This window comes from Acomys minous (genome assembly GCF_964271855.1).
Source record: "Acomys minous genome assembly, chromosome: 13".
Lineage (NCBI taxonomy): Eukaryota > Metazoa > Chordata > Mammalia > Rodentia > Muridae > Acomys > Acomys minous.
Genome location: NC_140495.1, coordinates 88,246,983 through 88,269,192, shown reverse-complemented (window position 1 = coordinate 88,269,192; position 22,210 = coordinate 88,246,983). Strand labels below are relative to the sequence as shown.

Genomic DNA, 22,210 nt, shown 5'->3' with positions numbered 1-22,210 from the left:
AGGGTCTCGCAGCCAGCCGTCCTCTCTCCTGTGGATACAAAGATTTCCTTGTAGATGCCAGGAGCCAGTTTGGTGACCCACTTCATCACCAAATAATCAACAGGAAGTGGGTCCCCTCTTCTAAGCTCAGCAAAAAGCATAGGTAATAACAGTGGTCCATCATGTCTCCCAGTAACACCACAGAGAGCAGGAAGGGTCATCTCAGTCATAAAGGTCACACTAAGCCCCATATGCCCAAAGAAGAGAGGCCTGATGTAAAAAGCTGGAAACACAAATATTTAAGGAAAATTAAAGTTTTAGAAAGGAAAGACTTCAGAGCCAGCTTCCTTCCCTGGCTCCCCTTCACAAACTAGGGTTGATCTCCCCAAGAACACAGCCCCTCCACGGTAGCACTGTGTGGCCAAGACAAGTTATTCAACTGCTCAGAATGTCCTCCCATGTGCACTGTGGCTAGTGATGGCCACCTCAGATGGTGCCATGAGGGGTGGCTGCAGGCTGTGTGAGAAACCCTCAGCATTGTTATCATTATTATATTGCTGTTGTTTTTGTTAGCAACATACTGGAGGTGGCGGGGCGGGGGGGGGGGCACACTGGGCTTCTCTCACATTTGACAGTCAGGGATGGTGAAGGAGGCATTGTGGGGGGTGGTTGATTGTGCTAGCTCTGGTCAGCTTGAACCTCTACAACTCAGCCACCATACAGACCCCTGCATTCATAACCAGACAGCATTGTCACAAATGCCACCTGGAGCCCACGACCCTGTTGGGAAAGCCTTGGCTGCGCGGTCCTGGGCATCCGCAGTAGCAGCCCAGCCTAGGCCAGCGTGCCTCTTCCGTCTGCAGTGCTGGACGTGAACGATGAGACACCCACCTTCTTCCCTGCCGTGTACAACGTGTCTGTGTCGGAGGACGTCCCCCGGGAGTTCCGTGTGGTCTGGCTGAACTGCACAGACAATGACGTGGGCCTCAATGCAGAGCTTAGCTACTTCATCACAGGTACTGCCCCTGCTGCCTGACAGGGCCCTAGAACAGGTGGGAGCAGAAGGGTGGAAAAGGGGCGTCGCCCTCTACCTCCATGCCTCCCCAGAGGCTTGCTTGTTCCTGGTGCCCAGGGAGCTTCAAGGCTGCAGGTGTCCTGGCGGGGGGGGGGGGGGGGCAGGGTAGGCAGAGGGGACAAAGGTGTTGACTGGGGTGTCCCTTCACCCCACTTTAGGGTGAGAAAGCAGTCATTGCAGGAACATGGCTTCATCCTTCCCCAGGGACTCATGGGAATGCCTATTTGTTGAGAGGCAGATGGTTGCAAACCCCCTAAATGCATTAGTTCTGCCTGGAACATGTTCAATAGCTACCATATAGAGTTGCAGCTAAAGCTGATGGGGCCTTGTCCTGGCTCTCTGGAGAAAGTGAGCCTGCCTCATAGTAGAACCTGTGGGAAATGGAAAACATGCTCTTCAGTTGTCATCCCATGTGCTGTAAATGGTTTCCTGCTTTCTTCAATGCCTGGCCCACCTGACAGGCACTAAACCACAGGGGAGGTGGGATGACCCTCCCACATCCCTCAGCCCTCCCATAACCACCTTCTTTCTGTTTCTGAGCCATCTGGAGCCCTGTCACATATATACCACATCTGTGCAGGCAGACCTGTACACATATGTAGTGTACACACTACCCTCCCTGACACCTCTCCCCAGCAGCAAGGGATCCTAGACTCATGCATCATCTGTGACTTCCTGCAGTCACAGTGACTTTACAGCCCTCAGACGGTCCATCCCAGGCTCTCACCTCCTTTGCTCTTCCTGCTCACCTCCTACCCCAAATGCCATTCCAGGAAGCCACAAGTGGAGGTACCTCCCTCTTAGCAGCCCTCAGGACATCAGCCTAGAGGTTCTGTAGCTCTAGGTAGTTTATTTCCTCCCTGCCCCATGTGGGGCTGAGTTCTGTGCCTTGCAGAAAACACCTTAGTCTGTGAGGAGCCTGGAAGTTGATTTCCAGGATTTCCCCTCCGATGCAAACCATGTAAAGAAAGAGAAGACTTGCCAGAACCTGCAAAGTGACTGGTTCCTGCTGACCAGTCTTTGAGCCCCTCTAGATCTTCAACCTCTGGAACCTATTGAGCCGCCTCAGTTGTTCCACACACAGTGCAATGGCTCCCTCTGCTGTCTAGAGTGCTGTGCTGCAACCAGCTCACACTGGTGGCTTCTCTCCCTGACAGGTCTCAGAAACCACCTACCCCGGCCCCACCCCCACAAGGGGGACCACATCCAGGGACACCAAGGCCACTTGGCGTTTGCTCCATTCCGGTCCTCTATGAGTTCCGTCCCAGAAAGCCGTAGTCCTTAGCCCCTCACTATCCCCAAAGATGAGGGTCCTGGGAAATTCCCACTCTACTCCCACACCCACCCCAAAGTCAGTCTTTGGCCACGTGTAAAAAGCCCTTATCCAAGTCAGCTGCTCAGTATCCGCTGAAAGAGCTGCCAAGGCAACATGGGCAGATCCCACGTTCCAAAGTCAACATACAGGAGGAGCCCAGGACAGCGCACAGAACCTCAGATCAAAAGGAAGTTAGATGAACTGGTCCATAACTGGGATGCCTGTTACACAGTACGTGCTCAGTAGATGCTTCTAGTCATCCAATCCATACAAGCTGCACCCCGCGCCTGTAAGAGCATCCTTGGAGGGATCCTGTGCAGGTAGGTCCCCGCTTAGGAGGAGGATCATGGTGCCTCCTAACCTGAACCTTCCCTCGCATCTGTCTGCAGGGGGGAACGTGGACGGGAAGTTCAGTGTGGGCTACCGTGATGCTGTGGTGAGAACCGTGGTGGGCCTGGACCGTGAGACCACAGCCGCGTACACACTGGTGCTGGAGGCCATAGGTGAGCGTGCCCTGCACACTGCCTGCACAGTTACTCCACGCAGAGTTCACACTGGGGGAACCAGGCTTGGAGCCAAAACTCTTGGACACTGTGGGGTGGGTGGCCCCTGTCCCATGCTCCCAGGTGCTAAGAAGGGTAAGGCCACAGGCAGGCCAATAAGTAGACTCATTTCTACAATGCCGGAAAGCAAAGCGGGAAGGCAAGAAAGGTGACATGGGAGTACCATACATCCATGTGTGATGGCACACACCTGTGATCCTAACACTGAGGAGGTGGGGACAGCAGGCTCAAGAGTTCACAACAAATACCATGCTCACAGCGGGTTTGAGGCCGGCCTGAGCCACATGAGACCCTTTCTCAAAAAAAATAAATAAATAAAAAATTAAAATAAATGGGGCAGTGACAGTCAGGGCTCAGGGGTCACCATCGGACCTTGGGACCCCCGGCTTTGGCTGTTCTGCCTGTGTGTGTTGATTGCGTCATTCTCTGGACCATGGCGGCCATTCATAACAGCCACCCCAGCTCAACACCCTCCCAGGTTCAAGTGTAACAGTAGAGAGAGAGGGCAGCACTGGCCTTTTCCCCAGACTGGCTGGTGGCAGCTTCTAGACCAGGCGTGGGTAGTTCCCTCTGGCCTGTGCTGGTGGCCTGGGATGCTCTAGAATCAAAGGCTATGATCAGACAGGAAAGGATATGAAGATCTGAAACTTGCGCTAAAAGCTTGGCCTTTGCGCTCTAAGCAGCAGGAAGCCCCTGAAGGTGCTTCTCTGGAGAATGTGGGGAGCCCTGTGTTCCCTCTCCTCCCCAAGTGGCTGCTGGTCCTCCCAGGAGCCCTCTCTAGAGTGTTCGTGGAGAATGCTGGGTGAGCGGGAATGAGCTATGCTGTCCTCTTCCAACCAAAGGCCCCTCCCAGCTCAGCCATGCCCGTCTTGCTCTGCCTGGCTCTGCTCTTCGCCCATCCTGAGTGCAGTCTGGGAAGACATTGCCTTCTCAAGAGCTGTCACCCAACTAGAGCCAGGCTTGGCTTCAGCTGGCAGGAGCAGAGGGCTCTGGGCCCATCCTTCATGAAGGTCTCCCAGCTCAGCATCCTCAACTGAGGCAAGGCCCTTTGGGTGAGAGGGAGGAGCCTAGAAAGGGGGGGCTGCCCTGGGGTGAAAGACCTGTACCCCAGCATTGCTCAACTGGGAAGAAAAAGCATGTCACCATCTGTTCCCAGCCAAGCCGACTGATTGGGTTGAGTGTCCTAGATGGGACACTCAACATTGGGCAGGAATATCATCCTCTGAGGAAGACCTTCAGCAGCTTTCCCAGTTGGTACCATGGCTGCTATGTCACAGCTCTCCACCCTGCCTGGCTCCTGTAGAGGCCCCGCATGCCTTAGGTTTGAAGGCCAAACTCCTCCTGTAGGCATGCTGATCCGGCCAGCCAGATGCTTAATAAGGAACAATAGTACGTAGTGGGAAACATCTTTTTAAAGCCTTTATTCCAAAGTTCAGAGAAACCAGAAGCCAGGTGTCCCTGGGCCCACATTTTGCCCATCGTCTGTGACAGGAGCAGCAAACACCTGCCCTTGAGGTGGCTGACACAGGTATATTACCCATGCACCTCACCCCTCAAAGCATCTTGGCTCAGACAGCAGGCCACATCCTCTCTCATCACCCCTGTGGGTCCCAGAATTGCTGAGACAAGTTAAAGCAACTTTGGTGCCTTAAAAGAACACTGATGTGGTGTCTCCAGATCTAGAAGTTCAAAATCAAGGTGTTGGCTGAACCACAGTCCCTCTATACCTGCTGGTCAGACTCCTTCCTCAATCCTCCATGTCTGGTAGCCACAGGGCTTCTTAGTGTGTGGCCCCGTCTTCACCCAACCGTCTCTTTGTTAGTGGTTGCTTTCTGAGACAGGCAGTGCTCAAATAATTGGTCTTTCTCTAATAGTCCTCCCGCCGTGGCTGAGGACTGCAGGCAGCTACTGTATCAGGGTCCAGTGTCTTCTAAGAACACTCAATCACTAGGTAAACGGATAGTGGGACAGGCCTGCCTTGGAGAGCTTTAAACTAAGTATGTCTCCAAAGGCCCCTTTAATGAAATGAATAACGTGCACAGGTTCCTGAAGGCTCGGCTATTTGTCCGTCCTTCTTCACTGCCTCCATTAGCTCAGCTGTGGGTTAGGAAAGAGAATCCTGCCTCCTTCCCTGGGTTGATGTAAGGACTGAGTGAGCCAGACAAGTCTCTGTCTGGGATGTGGCATGATGTCAGCCCTGGGTATTAGTGTTGTTGATGTTCTGGTAGGGCAATGAGCCGCTGTCCCTTGAGGCTGGTGTAGGACAGTATAACTCTGGCTGATGGCCTGGAGTACAAAGCTTCTAATGCCTGTTCTCCTTTACCACCCCACCCCACCCTACCCCCACCCCACCAGACAACGGCCCTGTAGGCAAGCGGCGCACGGGTACGGCCACCGTGTTTGTCACAGTTCTGGATGTGAATGATAACCGGCCCATCTTTCTGCAAAGCAGCTACGAGGCCAGTGTCCCGGAAGATATCCCAGAGGGCCACAGCATTGTGCAGGTATGTGGCAGGCTAGGGGCAGCCAGGGCTACGTTCACACCAAGAGGGGTGGGAACAGCATGGGGTCCAGGGCTGGCTGGAAATGGCTTGCACTTTCAAGTAAAGGGAGTCAGGGGCTGGAGAGATGGCTCAGCGGTTAAGGGCACTCACTGCTCCTCCAGAGGTCTGAGTTCAATTCCCAGCAACCACATGGTGGCTCACAAGCATCTATAATGAGATCTGGTGCCCTCTTCCAGTGTGCATGTGCAGGTGTACAGGCAAGCAGAGCACTGTATATGTAATAAATAAATCTTAAAGAAAGAAAGAAAGAAAGAAAGAAAGAAAGAAAGAAAGAAAGAGAAAAGAAAAAGGAGTCATGGTCTTCCCACCATGGAGAAGACCTAGTTCAGTCTATGTTAGCTGAGGACAGGGCCCTGGCTCACCTCAGCCTCCCCCAGAGCCTTTCAGAGCAGTGGGGAGTTGGGAGGGGAGTAACTCTTTCCTGGAAAAGAATCAAGGAAAAAGAGCCAGGGTTCAGGGAGGCCAGAACAGAGCGGCTTTCACAGCTTCTTGGCCAGGCTCCCCTCTTGGAAGAAAACAAGCAGAAGAAAGGGCTCCTTGGCCCAGCGTAGGAGCCACGGCTGAGAGTCCCAGAGAGAGGAGGACCCTGAAAATGAAGCATGAAGCAAGCAGGTGTGCCTGCCCACATGTGCTCCCCATACACACACACACACACACACACACACACACACACACACACACACACACACACACACACACACACACAGGAGGGCAGGGCCTCAGTTGCTGCAAGGGAAGGAAGGGAATGAATGGCCCATTTCACCAGCCTCAGTGTTCTTGACTCAATCCAAGGCGAGCCAAACTCAACAAAGATGGGCCTGGCACTATGGCCTCTTTCCTAGTTCAGGAGGGAAGAAGGAATAGGAGGTGGAAGGTGCCTTCGTCCCCGTGTGGGCACTATGAATGGCCAGGAGAGGGACAGAATAGAGAGAACATGAAGGCCAGAGAACGTGTCCAGCAGCTGGCTCCAGAGGGAGGGAGGAAATGGGTCCCTTCCTCTGGCTTCAGCTAAGAAAGAATTAGAGCCACATACCCCCCTCCCACCCCCATCCCCCCACCCCTGCCTTGAAGCAGTGGAGCCCCACCCTAACTTGGTACCTGCCATCCCCAGCTCACTGATAGGCACCCAGACACTGTAGTGAACCCAAAATAAGGGCATCGCAGGTCATGGGGGAACCTCATGCCTACATTTTTAGCCCAAGGTGCTTCAGAGAGGTGAAGAAACAAGGCAGGGGGTGTGGGTGGGGGGAGATGGTTTGGGGAGGAAGCTGGCTTGCTTCCTGGCCCTGAAATGCTGGTTCTTATGTGCATAAGACTTGAGTCCATAGCCTAGAGTCCCTGAGTGACACAGGGGTCACCTGCTGTCCTCAGTTCTCAGACATTCAGAGTCTCAGGAACTTTTTTCCAGGCCCAAGAAGTTCCCTGCAAAGATGGCTGTTCTCTCTCTCTCTCTCTCTCTCTCTCTCTCTCTCTCTCTCTCTCTCTCTCTCTCTCTCTCTCCCTCCCTCCCTCCCTCCCTCCCTCTTTCTCTTTGAGGTCACAAGGACACAGGAGGGAGGCACAGTCACCTTACCCCCATAGCATGCTTGGAAAGTCACCTTTCTTTAGGGTCCTCACAGAGGACATTGGGGACATGGGGACAGGGGACATCAGTGTAGGGTAAAGCTCACACCAGATGCCTGCTGCCTTGGTGAGTGGGGATGCAGTGAGTACTGGGACGAGATCTGGCTCCCTGCAGCTCCTAGGCATTGTAGGAAAGAAGACAGACAAGTCCGTGCATGCTGCTGGCCTGCCTGAGACAGATGAGAGACCGGAGGAGCTCCAGGCGGGAGCGTAGTTCTGCTGGAGAACAAAGAAGGCTTCACAAAGCCTTCAACCATAAGCCATAGACCAGGAGGACAGATCTTTCAATTGCCTGGAGTGTCTAGTCAGCATTGAGGCTAAAAGGATAAACTGCAGCTAATTCCCAGATCCTGCCGCACACCATAGAGTGGGTACATCCAGTGGGCACAGGGGAGACTGTTCGAAGGCTCTGGGCTAGGGAGACTTGAATGGCTTTACTACGGGTGATAGCAGGGTAGAGCAGGCAGCCATGTGATGGGCTCCCAAGTCACTTGACTCTGGGACAGGAGCTGTGGAAGGTGAGACAGAAGGTTGCGATTCCCAGCACCCCACATCACACTGGAGGGGCCCTGCTTTGACATGTCCCTTGATGAGGTTGTTGCCACAACACATAGAGTACAGCTAGTGCCACCTGGCCTTGATCTTATAGCCACAGAGGACTGGTCCATGCTATCTGAGAGGAGGCCACCTACCCCTTTCCCAGTGAGACATGGTACCATTGCCATGTGTCCTCAGAGCGCAGATAACATCCCCTCAGGTGCTGACAGTGGTGACCCTCCTACCACAGTGATACGGCCTCCACCTAGCCTTGGGCAACAGCTTATTTTTTGTTTGTTTGTTTGTTTGTATGATTTGTTTTGATTTTATTCAAATCAGAATTTCATCTTGTAGCCCAAGCTACCTTAGACAATCCTCTTACATCAGTCAGCGTGTTGAGTTGCTGGCATTACAAGTGTGAATTTCCACACTCAGGATACAGGAAATGTCTTAACCCATCTGCAGGTCCTCCCAATCCGTCTTGACAGGTGACCACTAAGGGGCCTCCCAGGCTCATGATTTGATAGTTGCCAGTCCCCTGGCTGACAACCAACCAGACTTCACCAGAAGGAGCAGGAATGTCAAGAAAGGGGTCCCTTTCCCTGGGGTACTAGTTAAGCACAGATGCAGGACAGTGTAGACCTAGGGTAGGCAAACTTTCCACTTAGTTGAGGTATCTGGGCCTTTTAGCAGCTTGTCTAAGTCAGACCTTCAGAATATAAGCAAGGCTTCTGGAGGGGCAAGGGGGATCAGTAGATACCTAGCTTCCAAAATGGGGTGCTGTGGTACCCTAAGTAATTCTTCAGGACCACAAAATAAAGATCTAGAGGTCCGTGGGCAGTCATCTTTTTATCCAAAGGGTCTGTTAACATGTAGAATCAGGGGCCTTCAGGGTCTTCTGGAAAAGGACACAGGCTAGACACACAGGGAAATACTGGGGTGACATAGGGGTCCAGAGTATCCTACGGCCTGCGATGCCAGGCTCCATCAGAGGCAAAGGTGGTCTTGGGTGAGCCTGTGTGTATCACATCTTGGTGGCTTCAGTGCAGTCATAGTCACCTCGGTTGTCATCAAGACCCCGCTGGACAGCAGGTCTGTCTCGCTGGAAGCTGTGCAGAGAGCGACGCAGTGAGCCCAGACGCTTCCAGAGCCGGAGCCTCGGCTCACTGGGGCTCACCGGGTGATGTGGCATGCACTCCCGGGCCCCTTGGCGGCCAGGGTCCAAGGCAGTTGGCTTACACAGCATCATGAACAGCAAGCAAGAGGCCAGCAGCAGAAAAATGCAGGCCAGGGCGATGAGAACCGGTACGGGGTCGGCAGCCTGGGTGTAAGTCCCAGAAGTGGCGGGAGCCGTTAGGAAGGCTGGAGGGCTGGGGAGGCTGGAGCCCCCTGTGCTCATGATGCCTGTAAGGGCAGGGTAGAGAGTCAGAGCAGAGCAACTGCATCCCAGACAGGAACAGGTGAGGCTTACCAGGAGCAGAGCAGTGGGGGATGAGCAGTTAGTCATGCTCTCAAGATGGCTTGTCACAGGTTAGCACAGCGAGGCCCAGAGAGGCATCATATACCGCTTATAGGGGCTGGGTCTGTACCTGGGGCTTCCTTCTGATGTACCCTGCCCCTCTGCCATGAAGAACGCAGGACATTGAAAGCTATCTGGCATTAATCAGTTCTCGGCAATTGCCATACAGAATCCCAAATCTAAGAGTTAGTAAGTCACTTAATGGATCAGGAACCATTCCGAGTGAAAGGCTGTGGTGGGCTGGTGTGGACCCTAGCAATAGCCTAAGATGGAGGCTGTAGACCAGGGACCCATACACATGTCTTGATGGTTTCTTGGTGTGTTTTTAGTTTAGTCGTGACTATTTTTAAAAATATTTTTCCAAACCAAGTGTGGTGCTGCATGCCTGTAATCCCAGCACTCTGGAGGTAGAAAGACAAGAAATAGGAGTCCAAGACCATCTTTGGCTGCATTTGAGACCAGCCTGAGCTACGGATGGATGGATGGATGGATGGATGGATGGATGGATGGATGAATGTGTGGGTGGGTGGATGGATGGATGGATGGATAGATAGATAGATAGATAGACAGACAGACAGACAGATAGATGACTTCTCTTGACATGTCAGAATTTCACTATTAGCTTATTTGATGTTCCCTTTACTTTGGGCACTGGCCCCAACTGCCCACACTCCCCTAGGCCCACCTCATGCCTATTTCACCTGCTTAGATCCAATGGTACTTCTGTTGCTACTTCTTGATTCAATCTTGCCTGCCCCCAGGCCAATCAAAAGAGGCTAAACCCAAGGCAACATAGGCAAACAAAGGACAGGATCAGCTGTCCTGACTCCTGGTTGCATGCCTGCCTCCTTCCCTCTAACCTTCTCTGAGACCAGCGAGTCACTCAGACACATCTGAGAAATAGAAACCATAAAGAGCTGACAGAGTGACGCTAGAAGCCTGCCCTGTACAGTCACTCACCTGCTGGGCATTTCTACTATCCCTTCAGAGGACCCATCCAGTATGGGGAATGTGGTGGCTGGCCCTCGTAGACAGAGGACCAGTCTGTGCTGACAGCTGGGAACTGAGCCCTATTGCGGGTAGGGCATGGTAGGCAACTCCGAGAGGGGCCTTGCCTGGCTCCCACAGCCTAGCATGATAGTCCTTCGGGGCAGGCAAGTTTTTGCCAGCCTCTTCAAGCTTCTTCTTTTTTTTTTTTTTCTTTTTCTTTTCTTTGTTAAGACAAGCGTTCCTGCTATTTAATTATTAGCAACTAACTCAAAGTTGTTTGAGCCAAAGGAGAAACAGGCATTACAAAATGCCAGATAAACTTGTTTCCCGAAAATTTTGAAGTGAATTTTCAAATATTGGGTATGCTGCACGGGCCAATAAAAACACATAAATGGCTTCTGTCCAGCCAACAGACCAGCATCTACGTTACCCCCCTCCACCCCCGAAACAGGGTTTCTCTGTGTAGCCCTGGCTGTCCTGGACTCACTTTGTAGACCAGGCTGGCCTCGAACTCACAGTGATCCACCTGCCTCTGTCTCCCAAGTGCTGGGATTAAAGGCGTGCACCACCATGCCCAGAGTCTATGATTTTTCAATTGCACAAACCAGTACACAAAATCCAAAGATCCAAACAGAACTTTGTCCTCACCCTGGCCTTAGAGCATCATGTGAGGCAGAAGGAACAACACAGCTTCCTCCTTCCCAGTTTACTTTATAGCCCCCTCTACCACCAAAACCAGGCGACAGGGGAGAAGCCTCTGCCATGCCAAGGCCCTGCCTGCAGTAATGGGAAATCATAGCCCCCCCCTTAGCTGCTAAAGCTCTTGTCCCCCCTGGGCACTCACCAGCAACTCCGGGGACCTAACTCCTGGCTCCTGGGCACAGCTGACTGAGGGCATCCCGTACTCTCCACCCACCTGCCACCCATCCCTTGCCCCAGCCCCTCCCAGTCCTCCCAGCTGCTTGGGGCTGGAAATTCTGATGCTCGTCTAATGGCTCATGGCCTCCACCCTTCAGGCCTTGGGCCTGGAAAGCTCTCTGAGTGGATGGCATCCACCGGATCAGCCCTTCCTGCAGTCTGAGCTAGAACGGGGATGGGGCTTAGCCACTGCCCATCCCCCATGGGGAGAAAGTAGCTGTCCCTTGGGTCTCAACACTTGGCCTCAGTAAGAAGAGGGCAGTCCTCGCTAAGAAAGCCCTCCGTTCTACCAGCTCAGAACCTAGAGAAGCTGCGAGGCTACAGGCCCCAGGGCCACTTCTATGTGGGCACCTGAGCCACTCTGGTGGCAGTCTGTGACTCTGGAGTGCTTGGGAATGCGCTCAGCAGCTGCTGGCTGGATTCCCTGCTGCCAGCTGACAGGAACAGCTGGTTCTGGAGTCAGTGTTCCTGGAGCCCCCAGGATAGGGAGCCTCCTTCCTACCAGAGCCATCCTCTGAGTGCATCTCTCTATAAGCTCTCTCTAGAACTTTCTTACTTCCTTAGAGTCCCACAGGGAAATTGTGGCCTTGGATTAACCTTTCCCCTTTATTGGGCCTTATTTCTTTTTTCAAAACTATAGAAGGACTCCCCACATCGGAGCACACCTTCACATCCCCCCAGAAAGGGTCTCCCCCCCACTTCCTTCACTGGCTTTCACTGCAGTCCCTCAGCATTGACCTCATAGCCTACCCTTGGAGGTCTGTATTCTCAGTGGCAAGGTCTCTCTCTGCTGTCCCAGGAGGTCCAAGTGGTAGCAGCGAACTGTGACCCTATGTTTTGCCACAGAGCCTGCAGCAGAGTAGCTTTCTCCCTGCTCTGCCTGCTGGGCCTGGCTTTGTTGGGAAGAGTCCTGGCCTGCCTCGGGGAGGGGACAACTGGGATCGTAGGGATGGCAACCTAGCTGGGAAGAAAGAGAGGAGAGCCCTCTGCCTGGCTCACTCCAGCTTGTCTCCTTGGAGCCCTCTCGTTTGTGAAAACACTGGTGAGAGCAGGAGGCTGGTTTAGCTGCCTCATGGGCCTGGGACTCCTCCCACCACCACCACCACCCTTGGAAATGTGAATGGTGTGGTCAACTACTCAGTGCCTCAGGTTACCAGGGAGAGGGTCTATAAGCAGACAGACAGCAGGGTGAGGACAAGAGGGTGATGGCCCCTGGAATTCCCAAGGCCCTCCTCCTGCAGGGTCCCTAGACCCTGTCTTTTCTGGATTCTTAGAAAAGTGTCCTTTTTTAAGGTGTCTGGCTGCAGAAGCGAGTGCAAGGAATACTTTTCTTTCTTCCTTTTTTAAATTTTATTTTTAATACATTTTATTAATTTATTCATATTACATCTCAACTGTTATCCCATCTCTTGTATCCTCCCATTCCTCCCTCCCTCCCATTTTCCTCTTACTCCCCTCCCCTATGACTGTGACTGAGGGGGACCTCCTCCCCCTGTGTGTGCTCATAGGGTATCAAGTCTCTTCTTGGTAACCTGCTGGCAAGGAACACTTTTCAAACTTCAAAATGCTTAGAACCGAGGGACAGCCAAGGACAGTTTGAGACGGGTAGCAGGTTCTCTCCAACCCACCCCCACAGCCCTCCTCTCTTCCAAGAATCCCAAACCTCCTTGGCAACCAGCTGCCTGCTTAGGGGCTTGCCCATGAAAAGCCTCCAAGGTCTCAGATGCAGCATGGTAGTAGTCACAACTATGTCTAAGGCCTACAGCCCTTCACCACAAAGCAAAGCCTCGCCTCCCCACCCTGAATGGACCAAAGCCTTCCCTCGTACTGCTAAACATGGACAGAGCCTTGGTAATCCAGCACTGCCTGTCCCAACAGGTAACAAGGTTGTGGTCCAGGCAGACAAAGCCTGCCCAGAATTACCCCACAAGTTAGTGCCAGGTAGGAACCCAGCGTTTCCTGAATTAAAGGACGAGATCCCTTGCCTCAGACAAGTGGGGCTCCCCAGTCTCTCTTCTGACTTGCTCTTTGTAAACAGCATCCCTCTTCTAACCTTCTCTTGAAGTGTATCCAATGAGTGGAGATGGGAAAGGCTGTAGTGGAGCTTTGAGTGCCAAGACACGAAAACCTCATTTGATCACCATGGCAAAGAGAGACACGTGCTAGAGCAATCCTGGAATGACTCACAGTATCAAGGGGGAAACCAAATGGGGACACAGGTACAGCTGGGCTTGCAGAGTATTGGGGACCAGGGAACTAAACGTTTCAGTGCCGTGTGTTGCACGTGTCTTTCATCTGTGCTCGCTGAGGGTCAGCTTGGTGTGTCTCACCAGAGACTTGCCACTAAGTCATTTACATCTCCATTCAGCAAATGTATAAAAAGCCAGATATGGCAATGCACCACTGAAATATACAGCGCTTGGGAAGCAGAGGCAGGAAGATCAAGAGTTCAAGTCCAGCCTGGACTAACTAGTTGAAATGTAATCTCAAAACAACCACACAGCAGCAAACAGCTCTACTATGTGCCAGAGACTAGTAACACGGCAGTGCACAAAGCCCTCCTCTTTTGTGGGGACAGTGTAGAGGGAAGACAAGAACAAACGTATTCACTCAAGGTAGAATACTGGTGACAAACCAAAGAAACTGTTTACCCAAGGCTATCGTGGTGAACCAATAACTTTATTAGAGTGAGTTACGGGATTCAAACATAAATAACTCAAAAACAGTTGCATCATCAAAAAGCTCACCCCAGCATGGATGATGACTACAAAAGATATAGTTTCCTGCCCAGTTTTCAAGCAGCTCAACCCAAGAATCTCTTCAGTCCACTGGAATCTTTTCCAGTCCACTGGAAAAAAAAAACTGTTTCCCTCCCTAATGCGGACAGCAGCAATAACCTATGAGTATGACAAATTCATGGGAGGCAATTTGACAGATGTATCACATCCCCTGAACAGAACAACATCGGTGGCCTTGCTACTGGGGCCTATGATCTCCCCTAGCCACAAGGTTTTGCTATGATTTACAGTACCAAATGTGAGTTCTGTCCTGTGACATGGGCCTTAAATCCAACAGAAAAGCACCTATAACAGCCATGCCACTGTTGTACCAGAGGACACATGTTTGCCAGGTATGTAGTCTGTACAGAGTCCATAACAGACCAAGACTGTGACTCTTCTCTCTTAATAACCTGCATAGCATCTTCTGGTACTACAAAACCCAGGCAACAAGGCAGGAGCTCCCAGCTCAGCTCTAGCTTGCTTTCTTCAAGTATGTAGTGTCTCCAACAATAAGGACTTGCCATCTAGTGTTGGCATGAGGCCAACAGCAGTTACAGTAGCCCATTTGATGTGGGGGTCCTCAGGGACTTCCTTGATCAATAACAACTCATCAGGCACTGACATAATTAGTCAATAATCTCATGGCTTCTGGGCATGCCCTTTTCCGTCTACATAGTATGCCTTTATTCAGACTCTTTAGCTGCTATCTTTACTGTTGTTCCAGATGTTTTCCCAAATCTGTAAGATACTCAGGATTGGCATTATACAATGAAACATTTTTATAGAGGATATGCATGATTTCTGAAAGCCCTTGATCATCTCTACAAACAAGTGCCAGTGGTCATGTGGTTCAGCAGCAAAGGGGACACCAAAAAATAATCTAGCAAGGTCCAATGCATCGTGGAAAGATCTTGTTACTGTGTCAATTGTTTCCTCAAGAAAAAAAAAATGAAAAAGCAATGTTGGGTACTGCATCATAGATGGGGGCTGTACCCCACCTGACCCTCCAGAATGCAGGTTATTCTCCATTGTTCTCTCCATGTCATCATCCTGAGGTGCTGCCATGATGTTGCCATCTATTTCCCTGATCATGATGGGCTGGTTGGGGCTAGCTTGTGACTCTTAACTGAACTGGCAGTAAAGGGTGAGTGGCATCATGTTGTCATCTGCTGGTTCTGTACTAGTTCCATGGTCACTGTCCGTTGGCCACACCTGGTTACTGAAAAGGCCCCAATCTGGGTGAGGTTTTAGATACAGAGCCTCATTCTGTAGGCTAGGCTATCTTAGAACTTGCTATGTAGACCATCCTAGCTTTAAAATTGTGACAGTCCTCCTGGTCTTGCATGCTATGCTGGGATTGCAGGCCTAGGCCACCGCTCCAGCCCACCAGCCCAGTGTCCTTTCTTGAAGGGGGGAAATGTATACAGCTTATTGTGAAAAGATAGCTGCCCACCCATTGTACTGTCTTATCTTTTCCCCCTATTCCACTCTGTCATTTGCTCTTTCTTCCTCCTCTCCGATAAAGCCTTTTAGCATATCATCTCTGGCATATCATCTATCATTCTGTTGATACTTTCTCTAGTGCATTTGGCTCAACACAAATCTTAACCACATTTGCTTTGGAGTAGCCTGGACACATCCTATTGCTCTGTCCATCTCTCATACCCTCACCTTTGCTCTAACACCTTACAAAGCCAGTTTACATGTTGGTCTAAATCAGGGGTTCTCAATCCATAGCTCATGGCCTCTTTTGGGGCACGGGGCCTAAGGACGCTTTCACAGGGTTTGCCTAAGAGTATCAGAAAACACAGATATTTACAGTATGATATTCATAATGGAGCCAAAATTACAGTTATGATATAGTAACAAAAATAATTTTATGGTTGGGGGGGTCACCATAACATGAGGAACTGTCTTAAAGGGTCACAGCATTAGGAAGGTTGAGAGCCACTGGTCTAAATCATCCAGATTTACCAGAGCCTTTCCTACTCTGTAAAGGTCACGGCCCACCAGGGAGCTCAGCAAACAACTGAAGCCCCAGAAGCTTCCCCAAGTAAATCAACGTCTTTTGTGACTCTCTGGTAAACACAGTTCTCAAAGCCACAAACTGGCCATTAGTCACCACCTCCCACACACCCAGTTCCCTTAGTGAGTCCTGTCCTTCCTCTTTGTCCTCCAGTCCCTGCTGGCCACAAAGAAGACCTTAGTCAGACGTACCCAAGTGTCCCTATTGGCTTTATAGGAGCCAGTCCATCAGAGACTTGTTTCTCTCCCATAGTCTCAGCCTATGCCATCTTCATCTCAAGGAGGGATGGATGGTTATGTCACTTAGTTTCTTATTTCCGCACAGCTCAGACTGTCCCCATCACTGTGTCCCACGGCCTTACACACCAGGCTGAGAAAGGCTCTTTCATTCCTTGACTAAAAGTCTTTTCCCTGAGGCTTAGAAGATTGCCTGGTGGTTAAGAGCTCTTGCTGTTCTTCCAGACATCCTACATTTGCTTCCTAGCATCCACATCTGGTCACTCCCAGGCAGCCAACACCCTCTTCTTCTAGCCTCTGCAGATGTCCACACACTCATGGCATACCTGCACACATATCCTAATTCCATCAGTTCCGAGTCTGAGTAATCCCTCGACGCCACAGGTTACCATACTGGGCCGTAATTAAGGTCTCTGCCCGCATGCTGAATCATAGATTTCCCCCTTTTCTCTGCATCAACGATTGAGATAAGGAGTGTTTCCTCTTACTTCTATACCACTCCTCCTTACTTTCCCGTTCTTCCCATGGGTTCCAAGTCTTTGTCTCCCAGGGAAACCTATTTATCATAGGTCTAACTTGGATTCTCTCTCCCTCATTATGCTGCAGTAAGCTAACACCTCCATCCCTTTCTCCCTTGTCAGCATTTTTTTTTTCCTGCCAAATCAAAGGCTCTCATGAAGGATGCATCCATGTGTCGCTTTCCTATTGTAATTCCTTTCTTGCACAGCAAATTCTTTCTGGCCAGACAGCTGAGCCGCAGTGGCATGCCATTACCAATGGCAAAGGCCATGCAACTTGCTGCTGTGACTGCATCCAGTGGCTCCCTCAGAGGGATCAGCCTCAGATGTACATCTCATCACCGATGGCAAAAGTGCTTGCTCTGTTGGTCCCTGTTCGGGTGGTGTCTTAGTTATTTTCCTATTGCTGTAATAAAATGCCCTCATAAAAGAATCTGGAGGGGAAAGGGTGTAGTTTGGTTTACAGTTTCAGAGGGATGCCAGTCCATCATGGCAGCTGGCAGGGAAGGCATGGTGACCAAAGCAGGAGGCTACCTGGTCACACTGTGTCTACACTGGGGAAGCAGAGAATGAATGGGAAGAAGTCGAGCCAGACTACAAAAGGCCTCAAGTCCAGTCCCTAGTGACCCACTTCTTCCAGGGTGAGGCACCACCTCCTGAAGGTTCCACAACCTTCCCAAACAGTGCCACCATCTGGAGACTCAAACATAAGAGCCTGTGCGGGTGGGTGTACAGGGCCTGGAGGGGGAGCATTTCACATTCCAGTCACAGTAGGAACCAATTCTTTTTTTGTTTTTGTTTTGTTTTTTGTTTGTTTGTTTGATTTTCGAGACAGGGTTTCTCTGTGTTGCCTTGCTGTGTAGACTCGCTTTGTAGATTAGTCTGGCCTCGAACTCAGAGCAATCCGTCTGCCTCTGCCTCCCGAGTGCTGGGATTAAAGGGGTGTGCCACCACACCCGGCTAGGTACCAATTCTGTTGCAAGGCTTTCCCCAGGGTGATGTATACTAACCACTTCACCGCAGGTAGGGCACCGATGATAGAAACAAATGATCCCATCCCATGCTACCTTGGTGAGCCATTAGGTCTACAGGAGCATAGATTACTCACAAACCCTACAGTGGAAATGCCTGCAAGTGAGTCAGGGAGCTCCAGCGACAGAGCTTTTAAATATCTTCACCCATGCTAGGGTAGGCTTTTTAATGACGCAGCCACTGCCTAAGAGTGATGGTCCTAAGATGTCAAGAGCCTCCCTGGTAGGGGATCATAGAGATATGGAATGACCTCTTCCAGCCTGGGCCAGAAAGTGATGATGAAATATCTCACATGTCTCCTGTCCCTCATGAAAAAAGGGATAGGAGTGGGTGGTCCTGGATGGGGCAATGTAGACCATAGATAGCGGGGTGTCCTCATGGACAATAAAAATGATGCACACGGGGGCCAGGTATGGAGGACTGCAAGGGCAGCTTCCCTCCCCACCTTGGGGTTAGGAATAACTCTATTGCCTCTTCTCCTTTAGCTGAAAGCCACAGATGCAGACGAGGGCGAGTTTGGGCGTGTCTGGTACCGCATCCTCCATGGTAAGTGGGCTGCTGCAGGACAAGATGGCCACCACCCTACATGAACTCCAAGGACTGAGTGTGGATAAGTGTGTCCCTGTAGAGAAACTAAGATCATGGGGTACCAACCCAACCCAGTTGGTTCCACTACATCCTGGATTCCCTCACCCACAGACAATAGGGTTTGGGGCTAATATGCCTCTGAAATCTCCTGGAGCTTCCATACCCCCAGTAGAAGTGGAGGTGTGGAGGCAAGGGTTAAGGCCCTAGACTTCATATACGGAAGAGGTGGGTGAGCCTCAGTTCCACGTCTCCCTTTGTTAGGCCATTGTGGACTTTAATCAAGTTCCCAAGTCCGATGGGCAGGACCAACATGCCATAGGGGCCTGGAACTCACCTCTTTCCATCCCCTAGGCATCCTCCTCCCAGTTCAGCCTATGCATCTGCATCTCATGTGCCCTTCCACAGGTAACCATGGCAACAACTTCCGGATCCATGTCAGCAGTGGGCTCCTGATGCGAGGCCCTCGGCCCCTGGACAGAGAGCGGAACTCCTCCCATGTGCTGATGGTGGAGGCCTACAACCATGACCTAGGACCCATGCGGAGCTCTGTCAGAGTGAGAACACAAATCAAATTGGGACCAGGGAGTGGGGGTGGGGAGGGCAGGGTTTGGTACTGACTATCATCCAGGGCAAGGAATTTGATGAGGAGACCATAGGCCTGGCCCAGCCAGGGATCTTGGATTTGTCCTTTTGCCCTGTGCCTCAGTTTCTCCACCAATCTATCCCTATGTCCATCCAGCTCTCCACAGTGCATTGAGGAAACCTCATAGGCATAAGCTTGGAGGAGAAGATACCAACATTATTTTGCAAATGAGGAAACAAGAGTCACAAAGAAGTGTCTAAAGGCAGAAACAGGACTCGAGAGTATATATTTTGGGTCCAAGTCCAATGCTGTTTCTCTTGAAATGGTTCCTAAGATACTCCCATCTCATTCCCAGCTGCCCTATCAAATGCATCTCTGTACCCACCCTCACTAGGCAGCTGAGGCCAAGGGACCTTCTCTAATGGGCGCACACACACACACACACACACACACACACACACACACACACACAGAGATCTGCCTCCTGCCTGTGCTGTTTATGCACACTCTTCCCCACCCTGGGAGATACACACATAGCAGCCCTGTAGGCCCCCTTCCCCTAAAGCCATAGGAAGTGAGTCATAGCCCAGAACTCTCTATCACGAGTAGGAGAGAGGTGGGGATAGAGCAGGCAGGGACATAGGCCCAGGCAGAGTGCGGATGAATCAACTGCACTTATCGGCCCATCGCACCTGCTGTTTCCTGGGACTGGAAACACCAAGCAGGATATATCCCAGCTATCACTTCAGTCACTCAGGGACACTTTCCCGCATGTTAATGATTGATGGATATCTCCCACCAGAGTCTGGGTCCCACGCAGATCTGGCAGAGTGGGGGTCAAGGCTGGGTCGGCAGCTCCTGCTCTCACCTTGGAGAAGGTTGGGGAGAAAGGTGACTCCCACATGCTATCCCTGGCTCCCCCCTCCCCATGTCTTAAAGAGTGATGAATACCTGTCTGAGTGGACACAGCAGAGGGATCAGGTCCCTTGGATCTTTACAGAGTGTGTTGACTGACAAGACTGACGCAGACATGGTTTCCTGAGTGTGTACCAGGAAGTAGTAGTGCCTCTCTTGTTCACACGCTAGTGAGAACATCCCTCGCAGTGTCTTCCCTTCCTGGGCTCACTTCAGGTCACAAGAGGCCCAGGTGGGACCCCTGGACCTCAGGCTTCCTAATTACACCCCTCTCTGTGTCTTCTCACCTCCCCTCCCCCTCCCACATCTTCCTCGAGAGCCTCCTCCTGGTGCCTGATCATTGTGGCTGCTACCTTGCCAGTTTTTTTTTTTTTAGTCACCAAACTTGTTGTTAAACCAAATTCTTTGCAATGTCCCAAGGTGTAAAAACAGATCAAAGGTAGACTGTGTGCTACTACAGGGGTGAGGCACCCCAACCACAGCCACGGGCCCCTTTATATGCTCCTGCCCACAAGACCTTGAAGAATAAGAAACTGATCCGGCTTTGAGGTAGGCCCTACATCGTACCCAGCTTTGAGGTAGACCCTGTATCGTACCCGGCTTTGAGGTAGGCCCTGTATCGTACCCGGCTTTGAGGTAGGCCCTGTATCGTACCCGGCTTTGAGGTAGACCCTGTATCATACCCATTCTACAGATGAGGAGACTGAGGCAAAAAGGAATTAACCAACTTGGTTAGGATCCCATGGCGATATGGGTAGAACCAGGCTTCACCCCCAGACAGGTGGCCTAGAATATTCTCTTACATCTGCATTCCACTATCTCTGTACCACAGTGCCCAAGAAAGCTCCCCAGAGCCCTGACAAGAGCCCAAAGTGTAATTTTAAGAATTCAGGTACTGTCCCCTGGCATGAAGATTTGACGGCCCTAAGAGACTCAGAAAAGCTGGGGACCATTCTAATAGCACTTTAAGGACTCCAACTTTGACCTGCAGGCTGTAATTTATGCTTTACGGGTTATAAACAGTCCCCATGAGGACCAGGAACCAAGGAGGGAAACCATCCTTATGGATTCTGAGCGTCTCTGTGTGCACGTGCTGTTTGCGTGCCCATACGCACAAGTGCGTGCACACATCTGCCATCTTGTCCCTGCTAGAGGGTCTGGCAGCCCTGTGCACAAACTCTGGACAGAAAGCAGTCTGGTTCTGAGGCACCTGGCAGCTTCCTCCTGAACAGCAAGAATTCAGCTGGCCTATACTTCCTGTTCAGCTGCATCTCTCGGGTTCACAAACCGCACTAGCTTTCCTCCTGTCTCTACTGCTAAAAATGCAGCCAGAACTATTGTTAAGTCTGGCCACGTGCGGCCAAGCTACATGCCGCCTCCCTCCTGTTGCCCTTACCCCACTAGAACAGGAGTTTCCTCCCTTTGGCCCCCAGAACTCAGGGTCATTAGGACGAAGCGGACTCGGGAAAGGGAAGGCTTGGAGTTTTGAAAGATGGATAAGTTCGTCTCTGTTTACATAGAGTTCCCGAAATTCACCCGTGCAAATTCCCCTCACAACACCACACCCAGGATCCTCTGCAATGAGTTGTAAGCGAAGGCAAATTTAGAAGGTTCCCTGCTACCGCTGTGGTCTGAGGAGGACGCTGTCATTTGCATGGTAGCGTCTTGATGTCTGGCTGTGAGTACTGCTGGCGAGGCAGGGATGGGGAACCTCGGGGCAATGAAGTAGGGAGGCCTCCCTGGCCACCACATCCTTCTTTCCTGGCTATGCCACCCTACTCATCCTGAGCTGCCCAGTAAGTTCGCTGCTAACCTGGAGGTGTGTGTGTGTGTGTGTGTGTGTGTGTGTGTGTGTGTGTGTGTGTGTGTGTGTGTGTGTGATATGCACGTGTGTGTGATGGGATGGTCCCAGAGACAGCTATCGATACAGTGAAAGCGCCAAAGGCAAGTTCTCTGCGGATGTCTTACCCCCATGTCTGTCCTTGCCATTGACTACTGTGACCTGTGCTGTCTACACTGAGCTACCCCACTCCACTTCCTCCCTTCTCCATCCTGCTACAAGGTGAATGCTACCCTGGGAGGGCCTCTCTTACACTAGGGCCGGCTCATCCCCAGCGTGGGGCCTGAGCACTGGTAATTAGGGAACCAGGTGAGCCCTGCCTTCTCCCCAGCCCTCCTAGTCCCTGTGAGATCTTGGGAAAAGTACGTCTCCTCTCTGGAACTCTGTTCTCATCTCCTAAAAGAGGCAGAGCCCAGGATTCTTAGTAGCTTTTGTGCACCTGCACTCTGATGTCCCCTCCCTCCTCTCTGGTATTCCAGGCAGTGTGACTCGGGTCGACAGCAAACTTTCTGTGTGTTCCCAGGTATGGAGAAAAGAGAGGGACCATCCTTGTTCATAGACACAGCTCCCCATAAACACCATTTTAACAGTGGCATTTTTTCTACACCT

General features: G+C 51.4%; 2 protein-coding genes across 3 annotated transcripts in view; one reads left to right on the top strand and one right to left on the bottom strand.

Annotated features, from left to right (window-relative positions):
- Nucleotides 1-22,210, top strand: part of CDH23 (cadherin related 23) — a 382,149-nt gene that overhangs the window by 270,897 nt on the left and 89,042 nt on the right. Inside the window, exons 25-29 of the mRNA XM_084751804.1 lie at nucleotides 843-995; nucleotides 2,759-2,872; nucleotides 5,288-5,436; nucleotides 18,161-18,221; nucleotides 18,669-18,817. Of these exons, the coding sequence (XP_084607930.1) occupies nucleotides 843-995; nucleotides 2,759-2,872; nucleotides 5,288-5,436; nucleotides 18,161-18,221; nucleotides 18,669-18,817 (626 nt within the window). The remainder of the gene's footprint in view (nucleotides 1-842; nucleotides 996-2,758; nucleotides 2,873-5,287; nucleotides 5,437-18,160; nucleotides 18,222-18,668; nucleotides 18,818-22,210) is intronic.
- On the bottom strand, nucleotides 8,493-11,998 carry LOC311580558 (uncharacterized protein C10orf105). Of its 2 annotated transcripts, none has more exons than XM_084752205.1 (2): nucleotides 11,834-11,998; nucleotides 8,493-9,060 (listed from the first exon to the last, which is right to left on the bottom strand). In XM_084752205.1, the coding sequence occupies exon 2, from the start codon at nucleotides 9,053-9,055 to the stop codon at nucleotides 8,681-8,683; it is 375 nt and encodes a 124-aa protein (XP_084608331.1). In that variant the 5' UTR covers nucleotides 9,056-9,060; nucleotides 11,834-11,998; the 3' UTR covers nucleotides 8,493-8,680. The 2 variants fall into 2 exon arrangements, with proteins under 2 accessions (XP_084608331.1, XP_084608330.1); XM_084752204.1 differs by lacking the exon at nucleotides 11,834-11,998 and adding an exon at nucleotides 11,010-11,070.

Excerpts from the sequence above, each read along its gene's own strand:
- LOC311580558 (XM_084752205.1), bottom strand. The coding sequence starts at position 9,055 with ATGAGCACAGGGGGCTCCAGCCTCCCCAGCCCTCCAGCCTTCCTAACG.